This window comes from Panthera onca, chromosome F1 (assembly GCF_046562875.1).
Source record: "Panthera onca isolate mPanOnc1 chromosome F1, mPanOnc1 haplotype 2, whole genome shotgun sequence".
Classification (NCBI taxonomy): Eukaryota; Metazoa; Chordata; class Mammalia; order Carnivora; family Felidae; genus Panthera; species Panthera onca.
The window spans coordinates 30,508,771-30,528,283 of record NC_138355.1 but is presented as its reverse complement, the minus strand read 5'-3'; the positions used below and the strand labels follow the sequence as shown (position 1 = coordinate 30,528,283).

The following is a 19,513-nucleotide window of genomic DNA, read 5'->3' as shown; positions in this document are numbered from 1 at the left end:
ACTAAAACGAAATGAGATATCAAGCTATCAAAGGACATAGAGAAACCTTAAATACCTATTACTAAGTGAAAGAAGCCAATCTGAAAGGGTTACCTACTATACGATTTCAACTATATGAACATTCTGGAAAAGGCAAAACTACAGAAATAGTAAAAAGATCAGTGGTTTCCAGAGGCAGGGGTGAGAGAGGGATAAACAGGCAGAGCACAGTGGATTTTTAGGGCAGTGAAAATACTCTGTATGATATCATAATGATCGATACATGTCATTTTACATTTGTCTATAGAATACACAATGACAGTGAACCGTAATGTAACCTTTAGACCTTGGGTGATTATGATAATAATTTTAATAATTATGAGAATAATTTTATGTATGTAGGTTCATCAACTATAACAAATGTACCACTCTGATTGGAGATGTTGATAATGACAGAGTGTGAAATAATAGAAAAAATACATATTGGTCTCCGTCCCCAGTTCCTGACATAGAGCTCCTAAAACCTCTGGACTTTCCTAAGTGATAAGAGCACTAGAGGCAACTTTTGTTCTAATACTTGGTCTCTGACCCTGGTTCTTGACACAGAGCTCCTAAATCACTTGGAATTTCCTGGATAATAGGAGTATCTTTTGTTTTAATGAGGTGACTCTTGGTGAGCTTCTGGATTGCTTCAGAAAGAGGGCTGGTCACCAAAGAGACCAAGCCATGATTAGAAGCTTGAAATTTTCATGGGGCCACTGGGTGGCTCAGTCGGTTAAGTGTCCGACTTTGGCTCAGGTCACGATCTCATGGTTCGTGAGTTTGAGCCCCATGTTGGGCTCTGTGCTGACAGCTCAGAGTCTGGAGCCTGGAGCCTGCTTGGGATTCTGTGTCTCCCTCTGTCTCTGCCTACTTCCTCCCCTCCCCCCGCCCCCGGGTGGCAAAAATAAATAAACATTTAAAAAGTTATAAAAAAAAAAAAAGGAAGCTTGTAATTTTCAGCTTCAACCTCCTTCCTCTGGGAAGGGGAGAGAGGCTGGAGATTGAGTTAATGATCAATCATGCCTATGTAATGAAGCCTCCATAAAAATCCTCCAAGTGTGGGGTTCAGAGAACTTCTGGGCTGCTGAACACCTGGAAATATGTAACAGGTGGTACTGGTAAGGGCGTGGAAACTCTGTTCCCCTTCCCCCATATCTGGTCCAGTGTATCTTTTCCATCTCCATGTTCATCTGTATCCTTTATCATATCCTTTTATATTAAACCAGTAAACCTAAGTGTTTCCTTGAGTTCTGGGAGCCACTCTCGCAAATTATCAAACCCAAGAAGGGGTCATGAAACCACAATTTATAGATGGTTGGTCAGAAGTGCAGGTGACAACTTGGGACTTGTGACTGGAATCTGAAGGCAGAGGTGTAGTCTTGTGGGACTGAGGGGAAGGTAGATAGTGTCTGAGTTGAATTAAGTGGAAGAACATTCAGCTGGTATCACAGAGAATTGCTTGTTGTGAGGAAAAACTCACAACACACAGTGACCAGCAGTGAAGTGTGGTAGTAGTGTGAGAGTAAAGGAGAAACACACAGGGAGCATGTTTGTTCTTTAGAACAAGGTTCTTTAGAGGCAGACTATACATGGGGTAAGAGGTATATGGAAAATCTCTGTACCTTCCCCTCAATTTTGCTGTGAACCTACAACTGCTCTTTATTGATCACCCAAGCAAGCATTTGTAATTGGGTCTATTTCTGGGTTATCTACCAAGTTTCGCTGATTTATACACCTATCTCTTGACCAATACCACATTGTATTAATGTCTGTAACTTTATAGTAACCTGAAGTAAGGGTGTGTCCTCCATCCGGGTCCTTTGCTTTTCCATATAACTTTTAGAATCAGCTTGTAAATTTTTTCAGAAAGTCCTGCTGGAATTTTGATTGGGAGTACATATAAATCAATTTGAGGAGAATGGAGAGCTTAACAACATCAAGTCTTTTGATCAATGAACAACAGTATCTCTGTCCATTTATTTTGATTTATCCTTAAGAATTTAATTTTGAGGCTACTATAAATTGTATTTTTAAAAATTCTGACTTCCAGTTGGTTCATTGCAAGTATAAAGGAAAACAACTGATATCTGTATACTGACCTTGTGTTTTTAACTTTCAGTTTCCAACTGTTCATTACCAGTGTATAGGAATTTTTTTTGGTAAACTGATTTTCTATCCTGCAAACTTGCTGAACTCAATTTATTTTCTTTTATTATTTGTTTGTCTTAGAAAAATTATTTCTGCTCCTTTCATACACTTTATTGTGCAGGAAATGGTCTTGCAGACACATCTGAAATAACATACTGTCACACACTCTATTTATTTATTTATTTATTTATTTATTTTAATATATGAAATTTACTGTCAAATTGGTTTCCATACAACACCCAGTGCTCATCCCAAAAGATGCCCTCTTCAATGCCCATCACCAACCCTCCCCTCCCTCCCACCCCCCATCAACCCTCAGTTTGTTCTCAGTTTTTAAGAGTCTCTTATGCTTTGGCTCTCTCCCACTCTAACCTCTTTTTTTTTTTTTCCTTCCCCTCCCCCATGGGTTTCTGTTAAGTTTCTCAGGATCCACATAAGAGTGAACACGTATATTATCTGTCTTTCTCTGTATGGCTTATTTCACTTAGCATCACACTCTCCAGTTCCATCCATGTTGCTACAAAGGGCCATATTTCATTTTTTCTCATTGCCACGTAGTATTCCATTGTGTATATAAACCACAATTTCTTTATCCATTCATCAGTTGATGGACATTTAGGCTCTTTCCATAATTTGGCTATTGTTGAGAATGCTGCTATAAACACTGGGGTACAAGTGCCCCTATGCATCAGTACTCCTGTATCCCTTGGGTAAATTCCTAGCAGTGCTACTGCTGGGTCATAGGGTAGGTCTATTTTTAATTTTTTGAGGAACCTCCACACTGTTTTCCAGAGCACACACTCTATTTAAAGGCAAAGCACCACAGGTAAAGCTGATCATCTGTCTAGAGTTCCCAGCTTATGGTATCTCACTTCCTGATTTTACATTAATTTGGAGTCACAAATATTCTCTCCAAAAAATGTTAAGGGAGCTGTAAAAAATTATCACTTTATTCAGTATTAAAGTGGTAGAAATGGAGAATATTTTCTCTAAGAAATGAAAAACTAAGAGGAAAATGCTACTTAACATCGTTTGTACGTTGGCATAGGCCAGCAGGAAAAAATACTGTGATAAGCTTGTCTCTTTGATACCAAGAAGACATTCTAGTTCAAGCTTTAACATGCTTCCTATGTTTTCACTAGATGCTTCTTTTCTGCTGCTTCATTCTTTTCCGTAGTTCACATCAGAGAATTGGTACAGCCTTTAAAACTTCATTAACAGGAACAAATCCAATATCTACAGATTTTGTCTCATAAGGCATTTTAACCCATCAGATAGCCCGGCAGTTTCATTCTCACGAATACTCTAGCAATGAAAAAACTCAATAGGATACAGACAAATCCAATGAGTAGAAGAAGAAATCTACTGAGTTTTGGAATGTTTGGTGCATTCGATTGGTCCGGGATTGTGAAACCGAAACCTCCCATTCATTGTAAACAGGAAGCTGGATGCGAGTCCTTCCATAATATATTGTCCATTTACTCTGTAGGCCAAGAAAGCTACTGGTCTCTGATGTCCATGTTCACTGGTCATAGAACCAACACTTGGAGGTTCAACAATAACATCATAAATTATTCCTCCGGTAATGGGGAAGTAAGACACCACCACCAGAGCATACACCCTCATGGCCGATGGCATATGTACCCAGGGTGGCTTCTTCAGCTTCAGGTTGGGGCATTTGAGCACTAAGAACAGGACCCAGCACAAAGTCTCCATTTTGGTAATGGCAGGGGAGCCTCTCGACCTCCTGAACTCGAGTTATTAATTCTATTTTTTTAAAAAATAGATTCTTTGGGGTTTTCTACGTAGGTGGTCATGGCATCTGTGAATAAAGGATGTTTTATTTCTTCCTTTCAAACCCACCTACTTTTTACTTCTTTCCTTTGGCTAATGCACTGACTAGAACTTCTAGTATGATGTTGAATCAAAGGGGAGGGTGGGCATATTTGCTTGCTCTGATCAGAAGGAAAGCCTTTTGCCTTTCACCATTAAGAATCATGTTAGCTATCAATTACTTCAGGTTGAGAAAATTCCCTTCTGTTCTTATTTTGCTGCATTTTTTTTTTAATCATGAAGGGAGGTTGAATTTTGTCAACTGTTTTTTCTTTTTTTTTACATATATGGAAACAATCATATGTTTTGCTTTGGTTTTGATCTGTTGATATGGTGAAATACAATGATTTTCCATTGCTGAACCAACCTTGCATTCCTAGGATAAAGGCATTTGAGTATGATTTATTATCCTTTTTGTATATTGTATATACAATATAACATTATATTCATGGGAGATATTGGCCTGCAGTTTTCTTTTCCTCTAGAGTCTTTTTCTGGTTTTGGTATTAGGGTAATGTCAGCCTAATAGAATGAGCTGGACAGTATTCCTTCTCTTACTTTCTGAAAGAGTTGATGTGTAGAATTAGTTTTACTTCTTCCTTAAACATTTAGTATAATTCACCAGTGAAGCAACTGGGGCCTGGAAATTTTGTTGTGGAAAAGTTCTTAGCTACAAATTCAATGTCCTTAATAAATAGATATAGGGCTATCTAGGTTATTAATTTCTTTTTTGACTTTGTGTCTTTTAAGAAATGTGTCCATTTCCTCCAAGTTATCTAATTTATTGCTATAAAGTTGCTCATAATGTCCCCTTATTTGCTTCATAATATCTGTATGGTTTGTGACATCTCCTTTTTGTTCCTGAAAATAGTACTTTATTTATTTTTTATTGCTCTAGCTAGAGGCCAACCAGGTTTATTAACCATCTCAAAGATTTTCAATGATTTCATGGATTTTTGGTTTTCTATTTCCACAATTTCTACTCTGATTTAAAAAAATTTTTTTTAATGTTTATTTATTTTTGAGAGAGACAGAGGCAGAATGCGAGTGGGTTAGGGGCAGAGAGAGAGGGAGACACAGAATCCAAAGCAGGCTCCAGGCTCTGAGCTGTCAGCACAGAGCTGGACACGGGGCTCAAACTCATGAGCTGTGAAATCACGACCTGAGCTGAAGTTGGACACTCAACCGGCTGAGCCACCCTGGCGCCCCTACTCTGATCTTTATTATTTTATGCCCATGCTTGTCTTGGGCTTAATTTGCTCTTCTTTCTCTAACTTTTGAAAGGTAGAATCTTGGGTCATTGAGAGCTTTCTTCTTTTCTAATAAAAGCACTTAATTCCCCTCTAAGCACTACTGTAGCTGCATCCCAAAATTCTGATAGAGTGTTTTTCTTTTCATTCAGTTCAAAATATTTTGTAATTTCCCTTGGAATTTCCTCTTTGACCTATGAGTTATTTAGAAGTGTGTTGAAGTTTTGCACAATTGTGTGTGTGGGAGATTTCCAGATATGTGTTTGTAAATGACTTCTAATTTAATTCTGTGGTGGTCTCAGGGAAAACTTTAAAATATTTGTTGAAGTTTGTTTTATGGCCTAAATATGGTTTATCTTGATAAGTGTTCCAAGTGTTCTTGAAATGATGTATTCTATTTATTAGGTGGAGTGTTCTATAGATGTTCTAGAGAGATCTACAGATGTTAATTAAGTCAAGTTGGTTGTTAGTATTGTTCAATTCTTTCATATGCTTGCTAAATTTTTATCTACTTGCTCTGTCAATTACTAATTTATAGTTTAACAATGAGTTGTTTTTTCCTTGCTACTCTATGTCTCAGTTTTGACTGCAGAACATATGTAGAAGGACACTATTTACATCCAGAAATAGCTATGCCTCTTCTACTGTCATACAGTTAATATGGGTGTTGAGTCAATCTGGCCAGCAGCTGAACTGGGTTTGGGTTTTGTTGCTGCTACAGATAACTTCAATGCATCACACACTTTAAAATTCCTCCATCTGTGGGCTGCAGTTACCTTGTTTCTTGAGTGTTCTCGGGTGCCAGTATTCTTGGCCCCCACCCCTGTCCCGCCGCAGCCTTCCGCAGTCTCTGCACGTCTACTACAGAGGGAGTTTCTCTCTGCACTCTTGCTCCTTCTCCACCAATGAGAGTGCGATTGCTTATTACTCAGGGCAAGCCTCATGGCCTCTTTGTCCTTTTGGGCTGGTCTCAGTCTTAGGCAGGTCCTCAGAGGTGGCAATTTCTCAGTGTTCCTGCATCCCTGTCCCCCAGATGTCAACCAAACTCTACCTTGTATGAGGGAAAACCTATCTGGAGAGGGAGAGAGCTTCATGCCCTGCCCTCAGTGGCGAGAAATGTCTGCTTGGTGTCAGTGTAGGGTTCCCTGTCCTTCCCGAGTGGCAGACAGATTTTGCTTTTACTCCTCCTTCAAAAGCAGTGGATATCTGCCTGAGCCTGGGGACAAGAGAAGAGGACAGAAAAGTTTTCTGCTCTTCCTGAGGGGCTTAAGCATTTTGCTTTGTATGAAGTAAGAATCCAGGGAAATGGCAGGGTTTCATGCCTGTGTGTCACTGGGAAGGGCTCTCTCTGTTCTCAGTTCCTCTTATGGTTCTCCCAGTTTATGGCAAAGAGCATGTGAATGAGGATTCCTCTTGGGTCTGAGGCTCCCTGTTACTCTAGAATGTCAGACTAACTCACTTTAAGAATCTGTCGATTTTAGCTGTTTTCTTACCAGCGTTTATGGTGGCTGCTTCCTCCTTAGGTGCTCCACTGAAGGCGAAACAGTTTGTGTGTCTTGTGGGGGACTGTCATCCTTTGGAATCCAGTTTACTTTGCTGCCATGCAACCTCTGCTATCTGATGGGTTCAAGAAATTAACAATCTTGTAGATTATCTATCCTTTTCTTCTTGTTAGGATGGGAGCATTGTTCTCTTATGGTTTTCTATATCTTAAGTGGAAGTAGAACTCTATAGGAGTTTGGTGATTTAGTAGTGATATGTATTCCTTTGCTCTTTATTGTTACTCAGATAGTTTCTCTGGCTCCTTGACTCTTTCCTCTGCTGGTGGGTGTTTCCAGCTCTGGCCCCCCTGCTATGTGCTGTTTGATGGCATAGAGCCAACAGCTAAAACCAGGTTGTGATGAGTTATATCCTTGGGACAGCTTCACTCGGGCACCAATCTCTACATAATAACACAGGCTCAGAGGTGGTGCTAAGTGAATAGAGATGGAGAGGAGAATTTACTCTGAGCTAAAATCAGACCATTTGAGAACCCTATCTCTGTCTTCAGTGGTGTGGGATTTCTTAGAAAGCTACCAGGATTATAAATGTTAAATTAACATTTGATGGATGAATGAATAATACATAGAGAGTAGGAGAAAAGGGAGAAAAAGGCAAGAACTGCCTAGACCAGTCCTGGGACAGGTATTAATGGGCTGAGATTGTATTTTGTTATGGTATGCCACAGACAGGGAGGAAGGCAGAGACAGAATATCCCACCAAGCCCAGGATTCAACAGAAAGTATGTAGGAATACAATATCCCTTCAAGAATTTAAAGTGATGTCCCTCAAATAATATAATGAAGATTTTAGTTTTACATTTCCGAATGGTTTTACCATGAATCACTGTACACCAGATTGGATTCCAATGGAAGGCAGTCTCTTATAACATATAACGAAGTTAAAGACACTCTGCCTAGTATCAAGTAGTTGTGAGAAGAGATATTTATCCGGTATAGAACTAGCTACATGACATTTATATTTTGAGAAATAATCATTTAACCTTTTTGCCGCAGCTATCGGTCTCCACTTATTGTAAGAAACAGTTAGGTTTTAAAATTGGAACTTTTAAAGCAGGATCAGAGGAATAAATTTCCTAGTGTATAAATCTGTAATACAGGATAATAACTACCACGATCTGTCAGATTACACTTGGCACAAATCTAACCCAATACTTAAGGCTCCTAAGCATGAAGATCAAGGCTAAGTAGATGTGTACTATGGCTGAAGACACTAAGCTGGCCATCTCAGACAAAGGAGTGTTAATTTCATACATGGCATATAATGAAACGACTTTCCCAACAGTAAGATAGGATATAACATATGAGTACTAACCCAGGAATAGAGCTTAAATTTTTAAGTTCCACATCTAGAGGACCACAGCCAACCAGCTGAGAAAAGGCTAAGCAGGCTACATAATAATCCCCTAACCTAACAAATGTGAGTGAAATTTTAGCTCAAGTCTAACTGTAAAGTGAGGTTTAAATCAGGAAGTTCAGGAGGAACCTGGCTGGCTCAGTAGGTAGAGCACGCGACTCTTGATCTTGGGGTCATGAGTTCAAGTTCCACACTGGGTGTAGAGCCTACTTAAAAAAAAAAGGAAAGAAAAAAGAGTAAATTAGGAATTTCAGGGTTGCAGAATAGTCTTTCAGAGTGAGGGATATGGTGCCCATAAGGAAAATGAGTTAATTATTAACAAATGCCTGGGATTTATGCAAAGACAGACTGATATGAGCACAAGGAATCAAGCAATCAGGAAGTTGTAATAGAAAAAAGGGAAGGGAAGAGGAAGACTGGTTTAAAAGACAAGAGGAAACCATACAGGTGAGCCTTATCCTTGTAGGAGGAAGACACACACTTCTTGGAGATGCACCGTTGATTTGGTAATCATCAATTACCTTTGTTTTGCACAGAGCCAACTGGCAAATATAGGTGCCCAACAATAGTTTAAAAAAATACGGTTTGTACCCCCACTTAGTTGGTGAGCTACTTGATTACGTGCTTTGTTATATTCTCTTCTCCATCTAGCACAGTGCTGGGAACTTGGTATTTGCTCAAAATTCATTAGTTAATTGATTCTCCGCCTTTGGCATCTTCAAGTAAAGAACAATTCACAAAGCAGAGTCATCTTTCAGAAATGTGTGAGCTTCCCATCCCCTCAAAATGGACAAAGGCAAAGAAGATGAGAGAGGGGAAGGGTGCTAACATTTTACCAAATTAATGAGGGGATATATTGGTGCCCACAATGTGCTGGGAAATACAAAAACAGTCATAAGCCTGTCTCGGAAAAGCTTGAGCAAGTCTACAGGGATTAGAACGGTTGCTGAATTTATGGTACCCTGGGAACCTCTATTTGTCAAGTGCCATAGAGGCAGCCCTGACACTGGCACAGGTGAAGATGAATTTTCATTCAGAGCAGTGAGCCTTCTGACTCCATTAATCCTCAGGGTTTTGATGATGAATTTCTTTCCTTTTTTATTTTATTTATTTTCACTCTAATGCCTCCTCCCACTGCCCTGTAACAGTGTGGAAGGAACAGAACAGATGGTGCTTTACGTGGAAGACCGAGGGCTCATGAGGATACAAAGCCTGCCCACTCTGAAATCACATGACTGCACGTGCAAGGAAAAGCCTTGATTTCCCCTGGGAGACACAGACGCAATGATGTTAGTATTCCCAGTGGAGGGAGAGGAGGGGAAGGCTAACAGGCCATTTACAAGGAAGACCACACTTACACTAATATACTCTTCACCAAGAACCATGTTTAATCACAAAACAACAGGAGGACCGGTATGTGAAGATTAAAAAACACCAAAGTTAAACAGAGGCAAATATGGGTTTTAGAACGGTGCTTTGCAAAACCCATTTAAGATGAACTAGTGAGGACATACAGTAGTAGAATACTGGCCTCTAGTTAACCTGCCATTGGCTCTGACCCAGTTTTAATCGGAAGAAGCCAGGATTTACAACCTGCTTAAGGATGGAGTTTGACAACTGCTATAATCAGAAGAGCTGTCAACACAAGGACAGCTGTCAAGCCAAACTGTAATTCATAAAAAATAATAGCTAAGCCCCCAAGACATCCCTAACATTATCTGCACTTACTGATTTAACTGTACTTACAGTTTTATGAAAGTTCCCAAAACAGGTTAAGGATCCTAAAATCAAATCAAATCAAATCAAAAAATAGCTATGGAGTACCTATTAAATAAAAAAGGTTAAATACTACTGACTAAATGGATAAAATATGTCCAGCAGATTCCCTAGCACACAGTGTTTAATAAACGGTAATTATTATTACATATCCAACTCTGTTTTGATGACCTCAAAAAGTGGCAGAAGTCTAGTGACCTGGTAAAAAATCTTAATTAAAGATGAATCATTCCTATAAGTGGTTATTAATTAAACTTAAAATATTAATTTCATGAAATATTCCTGAGTTGTCAGAATATTTTAGTTTTATATATTTGTAACGCCAAAACCTCTTAACTAATGACATTACCTTAGTGCTTAATTATCTTGATTATAATATACATGGTATTTGTTTTGTTTTTTATGCAATGAATAATATAACCTGAGAGAGAGAGAAATGGAGGTTGTTTTACTAGATCAATTTTCGGCAGGATTCCTAAATCAGAGATAATTTTTATTAATGTCTAAACTCTCAGTGAACAGAAAGAAGAATATAAAAGCACATGGATGGACACAGATATTGATAAAGTACAGCTCTGAAAAATAGCCTTGATGCACTGTCTTAGGTGACCAATGATAAAGAATTTTCATTTATTTTATTTCTGTAAAAGACTATCTTTCAGAAAATAATGTCTGCTTTAAAAGGATACCAGGACTGTAATTTTTTATGAAATTATGAAAACATGATTGGAATTGGAGTCAGAAGACCTGGACAAGTGTCTTGGCTCTGCTACTACACTTGAATTACCCTGTCGAGGTCACTTGACCCCTCTAGACTTCAGTTTGTCCATTTGCAAATGTATGAAAACAAGGCTTACCTCCAACATTTGTTGGAAAGGTTAAGAGATTACATATATGAAAACAGTACCACCACCACCTTATGTCTGTTTGGGTTTGGAGGGCTTTTTGTGTGTGAATATTTTGTTAGAGTATATATAAGTTAAATAGAGAAGAACACCAAAATCATCTATACAAATTTTCTTAAGATGATATCATCCATGTAACTAGCACACAGATCAAGAATCAGATCATTACTTGAATCTCAGGAACACTGCTGCCCTGTTAACCCCTTCTAAATACTACCTACCCATTTCTTCAAGGTAACCATTATCCTGTTTACTACTGCTGGAGATGAATTTTTCCTGTTTTTGACCTTTATACAAATGGATGCATACAGTATGTACTCTTTTGTATCTGGCAATTTGAACTTAACAGTATGTTTGTGAGATTCATCCAAGGTGTTGCATGTGGTTATAGTTCTTTTTTATTGCTGTATAGTATTCCATTGGATGACTACCTTACCTGATCAGGTCTCATAATTCCCAAATCTGAACATTAGAGTGTTTTATCAATTATTGAAATTATCAGTAAGTGTATCTTCAAGTATCGATTCTTACCTACTTTCTCCTTCTGAAACTCTTACTTAAAAATGCTAGACTTTATTATTTTACACTCAATGTCTCTTCCACATTTTCATTTATCTTCTGTGTTGCCATTTAGAACTATCTTTCAGTTCACCATTTTCTTTAAAAAATTTTTTTTAATGTTTATTTATTTTTGAGAGAGACAGAGACAGAGTGTGAGTGGGGGAGGGGCAGAGGGAGAGGGAGACACAGAATCTGAAGCAGGCATCAGGCTCTGAGCTGTCAGCACAGAGCCTGACGCGGGGCTCGAACTCACGAGCCATGAGATCATGACCTGAGCCGAAGTCGGATGCTCAACCAACTGAGCCACCCAGGCGCCCCTCAGTTCACCATTTTCTGAAAGGTCTATTTATTTTGAGAGAGAGAGAGAGAGAGAGAGAGAGAGAGTGAGAGTGAGACAGAGCGCACAAGCAGGGGAGGGGCGGCAGGTGGCGGCAGGGGGAGAGAATTCCAAAGCAGGCTCTGCACTTATAGTGTGGAGCCAGACGCAGGACTCAAACCGTGAGAGTCAAACATTTAACCAACTGAGCCACCCAGGCACTTCTCAGTTCACCATTTTTTTAAACCTGTGCCAATTCTGCACTTTAAACTATCCACTATAAAATTTCTGTATTTTTTTATTTATTGAAGTTCATTTGGTTCTCTTGTGAATCTCCCTGTTCTTTTTTTGAATGTCTTATTCTTAGGTTTTTCATCCATTGATTTTATATAAACTTATTCTGATAATTTCTATCTAGTAGTTTTATTCTAGTTCTTCAAAGTCGAATTGTGAGGTTTATTATGTCTGCTGACAATCACTTAAGTATATTTTGTAATTTTGGACTGTAAGCTCATTTTCAGCAGGGCTTCTTTGTATAGGAATTTTGTGCCACCCTGGTTGAGGATGTGTCCCTCAAGAGAAGTTTAGCATTTGCTTTTGCCAGATCCCTCATGGGTAACCTGTCTAGACACTTATTATGTTAATTTATTGACTTGAGGATTTCTGAAATAATCAGAGTATAAATTAAACCCGAACTCGCATGAGATAGGGACTTTTTTTTTTCCCCACCCAGATTTTGGTATCTGGCAAATAAGCTGCTTTGTCTTCCTTTCTTACAGGTAGGGCGACTTTTTCTAATGTAATTATTACTATTATTATTTTTTAACTGAGGGTATAGCCCTTTGAATGTCCTGGCTTATGTGCAGGTTTCAGTTCTAACTCCTCATTATTTCTCATTCAAGATGTATCATTTCCAGGGTTTGGTGGCATTGAAACCCAAACCTGCAGTTTTCCCAAATTAGATAGTGTTAGCTCACACACTTACCACTATGGTTACCAGATCCTTGTATATTGGGTGAGAGTTGAAGACACCTAAAGTCTGGGGACATCCTTTAACCTCTACAAGGATGTTTGGTATATTTTATCTAGCAACTAGTAAGTACTCAAAAATATGAACAAATGAAATATAATTAAAAAGGTAAGTCATATTCACAGTACTACCAGAGCCTATGATATTGTGATTTAAAATAATTTAAATTTAGAGGTGTCTGCGTGGCTCAGTTGGTTAAGCACCCAACTCTTTTTTTTTTTGAAATTTTTAAAATGTTTGATTATTTATTTTCAAAATTTTTTGTAATGTTTTTATTTTTATTTTTGAGACAGAGCGAGAGAGAGAGAGAGAGAGAGAGAGAGAGAGAGAGAATGAGTCAGGGAAGGGCAGAGAGAGAAGGAGACACAGAATCTGAAGCAAGCTCTAGGCTCTGAGCTGTCAGCATAGAGCCCGATATGGGGTTTGAACTCACAAACCATGAGATCATGACTTTAGCCAAAGTCAGACACTAAACCTACTGGGCCACCCAGGTGCCCCAAATGTTTATATGTTTGTTTATTTTTGTGAGAGAGAGAGAGAGAGAGAGAGAGAGAGAGAGAGTGAGCAGGGGAGGGGCAGAGAGATATGGAGACACAGAATCCAAAGCAGGCTCCAGGCTCTGAGCTGTCAGCACAGAGCCCGACATGGGGCTTGAACTCACAAACTGTGAGACCATCACTTGAGCTGAAGGCAGACACTTAACCGACTGAGCCACCCAGGCACCCCAAGCAGCCAACTCTTGATTTCGGCTCAGGTCATGGTCTCACCATTCGTGAGTTTGAGCACAGCATCAGACTTCATGCTGTCAGCACCGAGTCTGCTTGAGATTCTCTTTCTCTCTCTCTCCCCCTCCCCTGCTCATGCTCTCTCAAATATTTAAAAAATAAATATAAAATACATAAATAAAATAATTTAAATGTAATTTTCAAACAGGTAATATCTATCTATCTATCTATCTATCTATCTCCAAATAGAGAAATTATTAAAGGGTTTATAGGAAGACCTTTTTATCCTATGCTAGTACTCTAGACTCACAGTTCCTCTTCCCTTAGGCAACCAACACTGACTCTCTGTGTATCCTTCCAGAGATATCTTATGCAGTTATTAGCAAATATGTACAGATATATTCATGGTAGCACATGATATACACCATTCTGCATCTTAATCCTTCCACTTAACAATGTATCTTAGAGATTTTTCCATATTAGTACATAAATAAACTATAGCAAAGGTCCAAAGACCTTTGGAAAATTCCAATCCTGTTGCTATGTAGAAATGCATTTTGCATATATCAAACTTAATTGGACACATTCCCACATCCACAGAGGCATTTACCTCTAATGGTTAACTAGGGGTGACAGAGTGACTCATCTACATTCTCAAGGGTACATTCAGTCTGCCTTAACTGTTTCTACAGTTTCTGGATGGAGAAATGAAAGGAAAGCACAACACATGCCATAGAGAAGGCACTAAACATAACCAAATGAGTGGATGAGAGAAGGAATGTGGGAATGAAAGAACGGATTTAGCAGAGCATGTGGATGCCCTGGCAGGGGCTGTCTCTCTAAGCAGAGCAGTGAACTCCAGACCTAATGGCAAATATTCTGGCATAAAAGAAGTTTGCTGTTTGAAGTCAGGCATCAGGAAAAAGGGGTAGCCTGGATTTTGCCCTGAAAGCCTCACAATCACTGAGAAGTTTTTTCTTTCCCCTTTCTGATGACCTGTGGCTGTTTGACCTATGCCTGGTTGTCCCAGATTGTGATCACAGCTGTGGACGCAGCTAAGAAAAGTTTTCTTCTGGGTGGAAAATTAGGGTTTAGAATAGCCAGCTCTTGGTGATGTTAGATGATGTAAGTGACAGAATTATCAATGTGTCGGAGGAGTGAGTGAGGAGTGCTGTGGGAAGAGGCACAGGAGGGATTTGCTTTTCTCTCCTCTCCTAGGAAATCTACAGATGTGGGTTTAAATTTCTAGCTCCCTTAGGTAAGTTTATTAACTTCTTGCAGCTTTGGTTTCCTCATTTACAAAATATGAAAATGTGTAAGTATGTTTTTAATGGTACCCCTTTCAAAGGCATTTGGTAACATAAGGTATATATGTCTATATCTAAGTATATGTGTATATATGTAATTTCAATTAACACATATTTTAAGTATGGCATACAGAGGAATATAAAGGCTAATAAAACACATTTTTGGCTATTACAAATAATGCTGCAATAAATGCTCTTAATCATGTCTCACTACATACACGTTCAGGAGTATTGCTAGGGTATATAAACAGAAGTGGAACTGTTGGGCTGTAGGGGATGCGGACCCTCAGTTTCACTAGATCTCACCAAACTGATCTCCAGTGGTTGTGACAGGTGACACTCAGCAAGTATGCACGTTCTTGTTGTTCCACATCCCACTACTAATACTTGTAGGTGTCTGCCTGGTGCCAATCTCACCAGTGTTAAAACATATCTACATGTTATAATCTGTACTCTCTGATTACAGTTCTTCAAAGGACTCTTCATGGTACGGCACCTCTTGAGAGCAATGGTAACGACAGCTTTTGTTCCAGACTATCTTATCGAGGATGTCTGCAGAGTGAACAGCCTAGGACAACAGAGGTGGTGTTTCCTTCCAGAGTAGAGGGTAGGTTTGCTTACTGTCCAGTGTAATGAAGAGAACTCGTTCTCTGGAGCCACAGCTGGGCAGACTTGCTTGCAGCTCACTTTGACAGACTAGAGTTCCTTAAGGTTAAGATTTAAGAGACGATACACTATGTGTGTAGTATCTGTCTGGGCTTCTCTGCGTTGCTCCTATGGGACTCAAAAGGCAGTGACACAAACGTAAAGCTCATGCTGCTGGCTGTGCTGTGAATAATAGTCTGGTGTCTTTTGCCAGAATCCATGAAACTGTCGGGCTAACTTGTTAATTTGCAAGCAGAGTATAATCTCAGATTACTCCTAGTTCTTGACAGTTATGAGGGGGCTTTGAACATCTTTTGCTGTTTATTTGATATCTGGCTCTTCCTATTTGTGCACTACCCATTTTTCAGGTTCTATTTTTCCATTTGATTGTCCTTCTTATTAGCTGAGTACATGTTCTTTATATATTCTGAATAATGATCTTATGCAGGTTATTTGCATTTTAAAAATACTCTCCCAGTCTTTGCCTTGCATTTTTACTTTGCTCATACTATCTTTAGTTTAACAGAAGTTTAAAATTTTAATGTACTATCATAGTTTAAATTATGATTTGTACTTTTGAGTGTTAAGAAACCATTCCTTACTCTATTCATCTAAAAGTTTATAATTTTGCTTTTCTCTATATATGTATTCAATTCACCTAAAATTGATTTATGTGTGTGGGGTGAGTTGTTTGGTTATTTGATGTTGTATAACAAACCACTCAAAATGTCTGGTGGCTTAAATATGGCAATGCATTATTTTTAATGATTCTGTGGGTTGACCAGCTGGTTCTTTTGCTTCAAAGAACTAATTTTTAGTTTGTTGACTTTCTTTATTTTCTTTCTTTTCTTTTTCTTTTTATGGGGAAGATAGTTCTTTTTTTCTTTTTCTTTTTTTCAAATTTTTATTTGAATACTAGTTAGTTAACATACAGTATAACACTGCTTTCAGGAGTAGAATTCAGTGATTCATTACTTAACATATAATACCCAGTGCTCATCATAACAAGTGCCCTCCTTAATGCCCATCACCCATTTAGCCCACCCCCCCACCCACCTCCCCTCCAGTAACCCTCAGTTTGTTCTCTATTGTTAAGAGTCTCTTATGGTTTGCTTCCCTCCCTCTCTTTTTTCTTTTTTTTCTCCCATATGTTCATCTGTTTTGTTTCTTATTCTCTATTTCATTTATTTCTACTGTAATCTCCATTATTCTTTCTGTTTTCTTTAGGCTTTGTTTGCTATTCTTTCTCTAGTATCTTAAGGTGGAAGATCAGGTTACTAATTTGAGATTTTTCTTTTCTTAACATAGGCATTTACAGCTATAAATTTCTCTGTGAGCACTGCGTTAGCTGCACTCCATAAATTTTGGCATGTGCTATCTTTATTTTCATTCATCTCAAAGTATTTTCTGATTTCTCTTTTGACTTCCTCCTCCTTGACCCACTGGTTATTTAGGAATCTGTTGTTTAGTTTCCTTATACTTGTGAGTTTTCAAGTCTTGATATCTAATTTCATTCCATTGTTCCATTAAGAACATACATTCCATTATTTCTATTCCTCTAAATTTACTGAGGTTGTTTCATGGCCTGCATATTGTCTATCCTGAAGAACACTCTAGGTGCACTTGACAAGAATATATATTCTGTTGTTGTTGGATGGAGTGTTTCATAGATGTCTTTTGGATCTAGGTGGTTCATAGTGTTGTTCAAGTCTTCCATTTCTTTGTTTACCTTTTGTCTAGTTGTTCTACCCATTACTGAAAGTAGGGTGCTGGAATCTCCAACTATTATTTTTGAATTGTCTATTTTGAGTTTTTTCTTTAATGGTTGCTCTAGGGTTTACCACATACATTTTAAGTTCAGCTTTGGCTTTATACTTGGCTTAATTCCAGTGATATGTAGAAACATTACTCCCATATACTTCTATTCCATTTTCCCTCTTTTGGTGGTAGTAATGTTTTACCTGTTTTATAAATTAATGTTACAAATCCAACAATACATTATTATAGTTACTTTAACATCTGTAGTCATTTCCTTAGCTCATTATAACTTTGTTCTCATCCATCTCCCTTGTGCTGTTACTGGCAAATATATTATACTTCTATAGGCTGTGGGCTCAATAATACATTATATACATATTATTTAGACATCACTTGTTAAAATCAGTTAAGGAAAGAAAGGAGAAAAATATGCATTTATATGGTCTTTTACAATTACATATATATTTATGAGTGCTCTCTGTTTTTTTCATGTGGATCTGAATTATCTTTTGGGTCATTTGCTTTCAGTCTGAATATTCTGCTTTAGCATTTCTTGTCAGGTGGGTCTGCTAGCAACAAATTCAGTTTTTGTTTATCTGGGAAAGGTTTTATTCCATCTTAATCTTTGAAAGACAGCTCTGCTAGATATAGATTATAGAAACAGATTCCTTCTGTATTATATAGATATTCAAGGTCAGAACACAGTGGGATAACATATTCAGAGTGCTCAAAGAAAAACACTCAACCAGGACAAATTGTCCTACAAACCAGCCCAATCAAATCATGGCTTCTTTAAAGGTCAGTGTTTGATATTTGTTCTGACTCATGAAGGCTCCTCCCAGCTGTAGCATTCTCCCATTCTCTCTACTATTCTTGAGAGGACCCTTAGCCTCGAACTTCTCCAGGCTCTGTTGTAAATGAAGTCAGTTCCTTTGGGAAGAGATTAGGGGCTGTTTTATAGCTTTCTCTACCCCTCCCTCCACCGCGGGCAAAATCTCTGAGCCAGACTCTGGAGCTAGGAATGTGGATAACAGCAAGCTTCTCTTGAGTGATCCCCTCCCTCCCCTGCTCTAGGAGTTGGTGCTGGTGGCAGTGAGGGGATACATGGCCTTGCTGTCCTGGCATGGAACCACCACCTCTCAAGTCAGAGCAAGGGTGATCAGGGCCTCAATATTCTCAGTGCACCACATCAAAGATCCCATTTCATGATGGGATCCTGGGCAGAATAAGGGAGTCCCCATCTCTTACCTGTGCTTGCCCAGGGCTTAGTTCTTTAAAATTTATTTTCTAACTTAAAAAAAAATTTTTTTTTAATGTTTATTTATTTTTGAGACCGCGCACGTGCAAGTGGGGAGGGGCAGAGGGAGAGGAAGACACAGAATTCGAAGCAGGCTCCACGTTCTGAGCTGCCAGCACAGAGGTTGACTCAAGACTCCAACTCATGAACTGTGAGATTGTGACCTGAGCTGAAGTCAGACACTTAACCAACTGAGCCACCCAGGTGCCCTTACTTTCTACCTTTTTATGCTAATGTTTAAGAATGCAATTAGGAGCACCTGGGTGGCTCAGTTGGTTAAGCATCTGACTGATTTCGTCTGAGGTCACAATCTCATGGTTTGTGAGATGGAGCCCCACGTTGCGATTTTCTCTCTCTCAAAATAAATAAATAAACTTAAGAAAAAAAAGTCTAGTTCTATATTTAAAACAAAAAGAATGTAATTTAAAAAAATCTTATTTTGTATGCAGCATCTTTGCTAAAATGTACGGTTTTATTTTTTTAGGTTTATTTTTTATTTTGAAAGAGAGAGCATGCATGCAAGTTGGGGAAGTGTAGAGAGAGAGGGAGAGAGAAAATCCCAAGCAGGCCCTGCACTGCCGGCATGGAGCCCGATATAGGGCTCGCACCCATGAACTGTGAGATCATGACCTGAGCCGAAATCAAGAGTTAGATGCCTGACTGATGAAGCTACCCAGGCACCCTGAAACTGTATTAGTTTTAATAATTTGACTATAGAGTCTCTTGAATTTCTATGTAACTACTTATATTGTTTGAGATTAATGATGACTTTGTTTCTTTTTATCCATCCCATACACTTTTTATTTCTTTTGCATTTCTTTCTGTGTAATCTAGGGTTCCAATACAATATTAAAGAAAATTAGTTTTTTTGATTAAAAAAAATTTTTTTTGCATTTATTCATTTTTGAGAGACAGAGCACAAGTGGGGGAGGGGCAGAGAGAGAGGGAGACACAGAATCCGAAGCAGGCTCCTGGCTCTGAGCTATCAGCACCCAGCCCGAGGAGGGGCTTGAACTCACAAACCA

The 19,513-nt window shown here is 38.6% G+C and overlaps 1 protein-coding gene and 1 pseudogene across 4 annotated transcripts in view; both read right to left on the bottom strand.

Annotated features, from left to right (window-relative positions):
• The window catches only part of ACBD6 (acyl-CoA binding domain containing 6), a 204,990-nt gene that overhangs the window by 4,565 nt on the left and 180,912 nt on the right, over positions 1–19,513 (bottom strand). The window contains exons 8-9 of one of the 4 annotated variants that reach the window (XM_060643807.3): positions 9,915–9,949; positions 8,271–8,374 (exon numbers count right to left, since the gene is read on the bottom strand). The exons of 2 other annotated variants lie outside the window; for them this stretch is intronic. In XM_060643807.3, coding sequence (XP_060499790.1) covers positions 8,342–8,374; positions 9,915–9,949 — 68 coding nt within the window. In that variant the 3' untranslated portion in view covers positions 8,271–8,341. Of the gene's footprint in view, positions 1–8,270; positions 8,375–9,914; positions 9,950–19,513 lie in introns of those variants that run through there. One more of the 4 variants, XM_060643808.3, reaches the window with a different exon arrangement.
• On the bottom strand, positions 2,815–3,886 carry LOC132686187 (oligosaccharyltransferase complex subunit OSTC pseudogene; annotated as a pseudogene).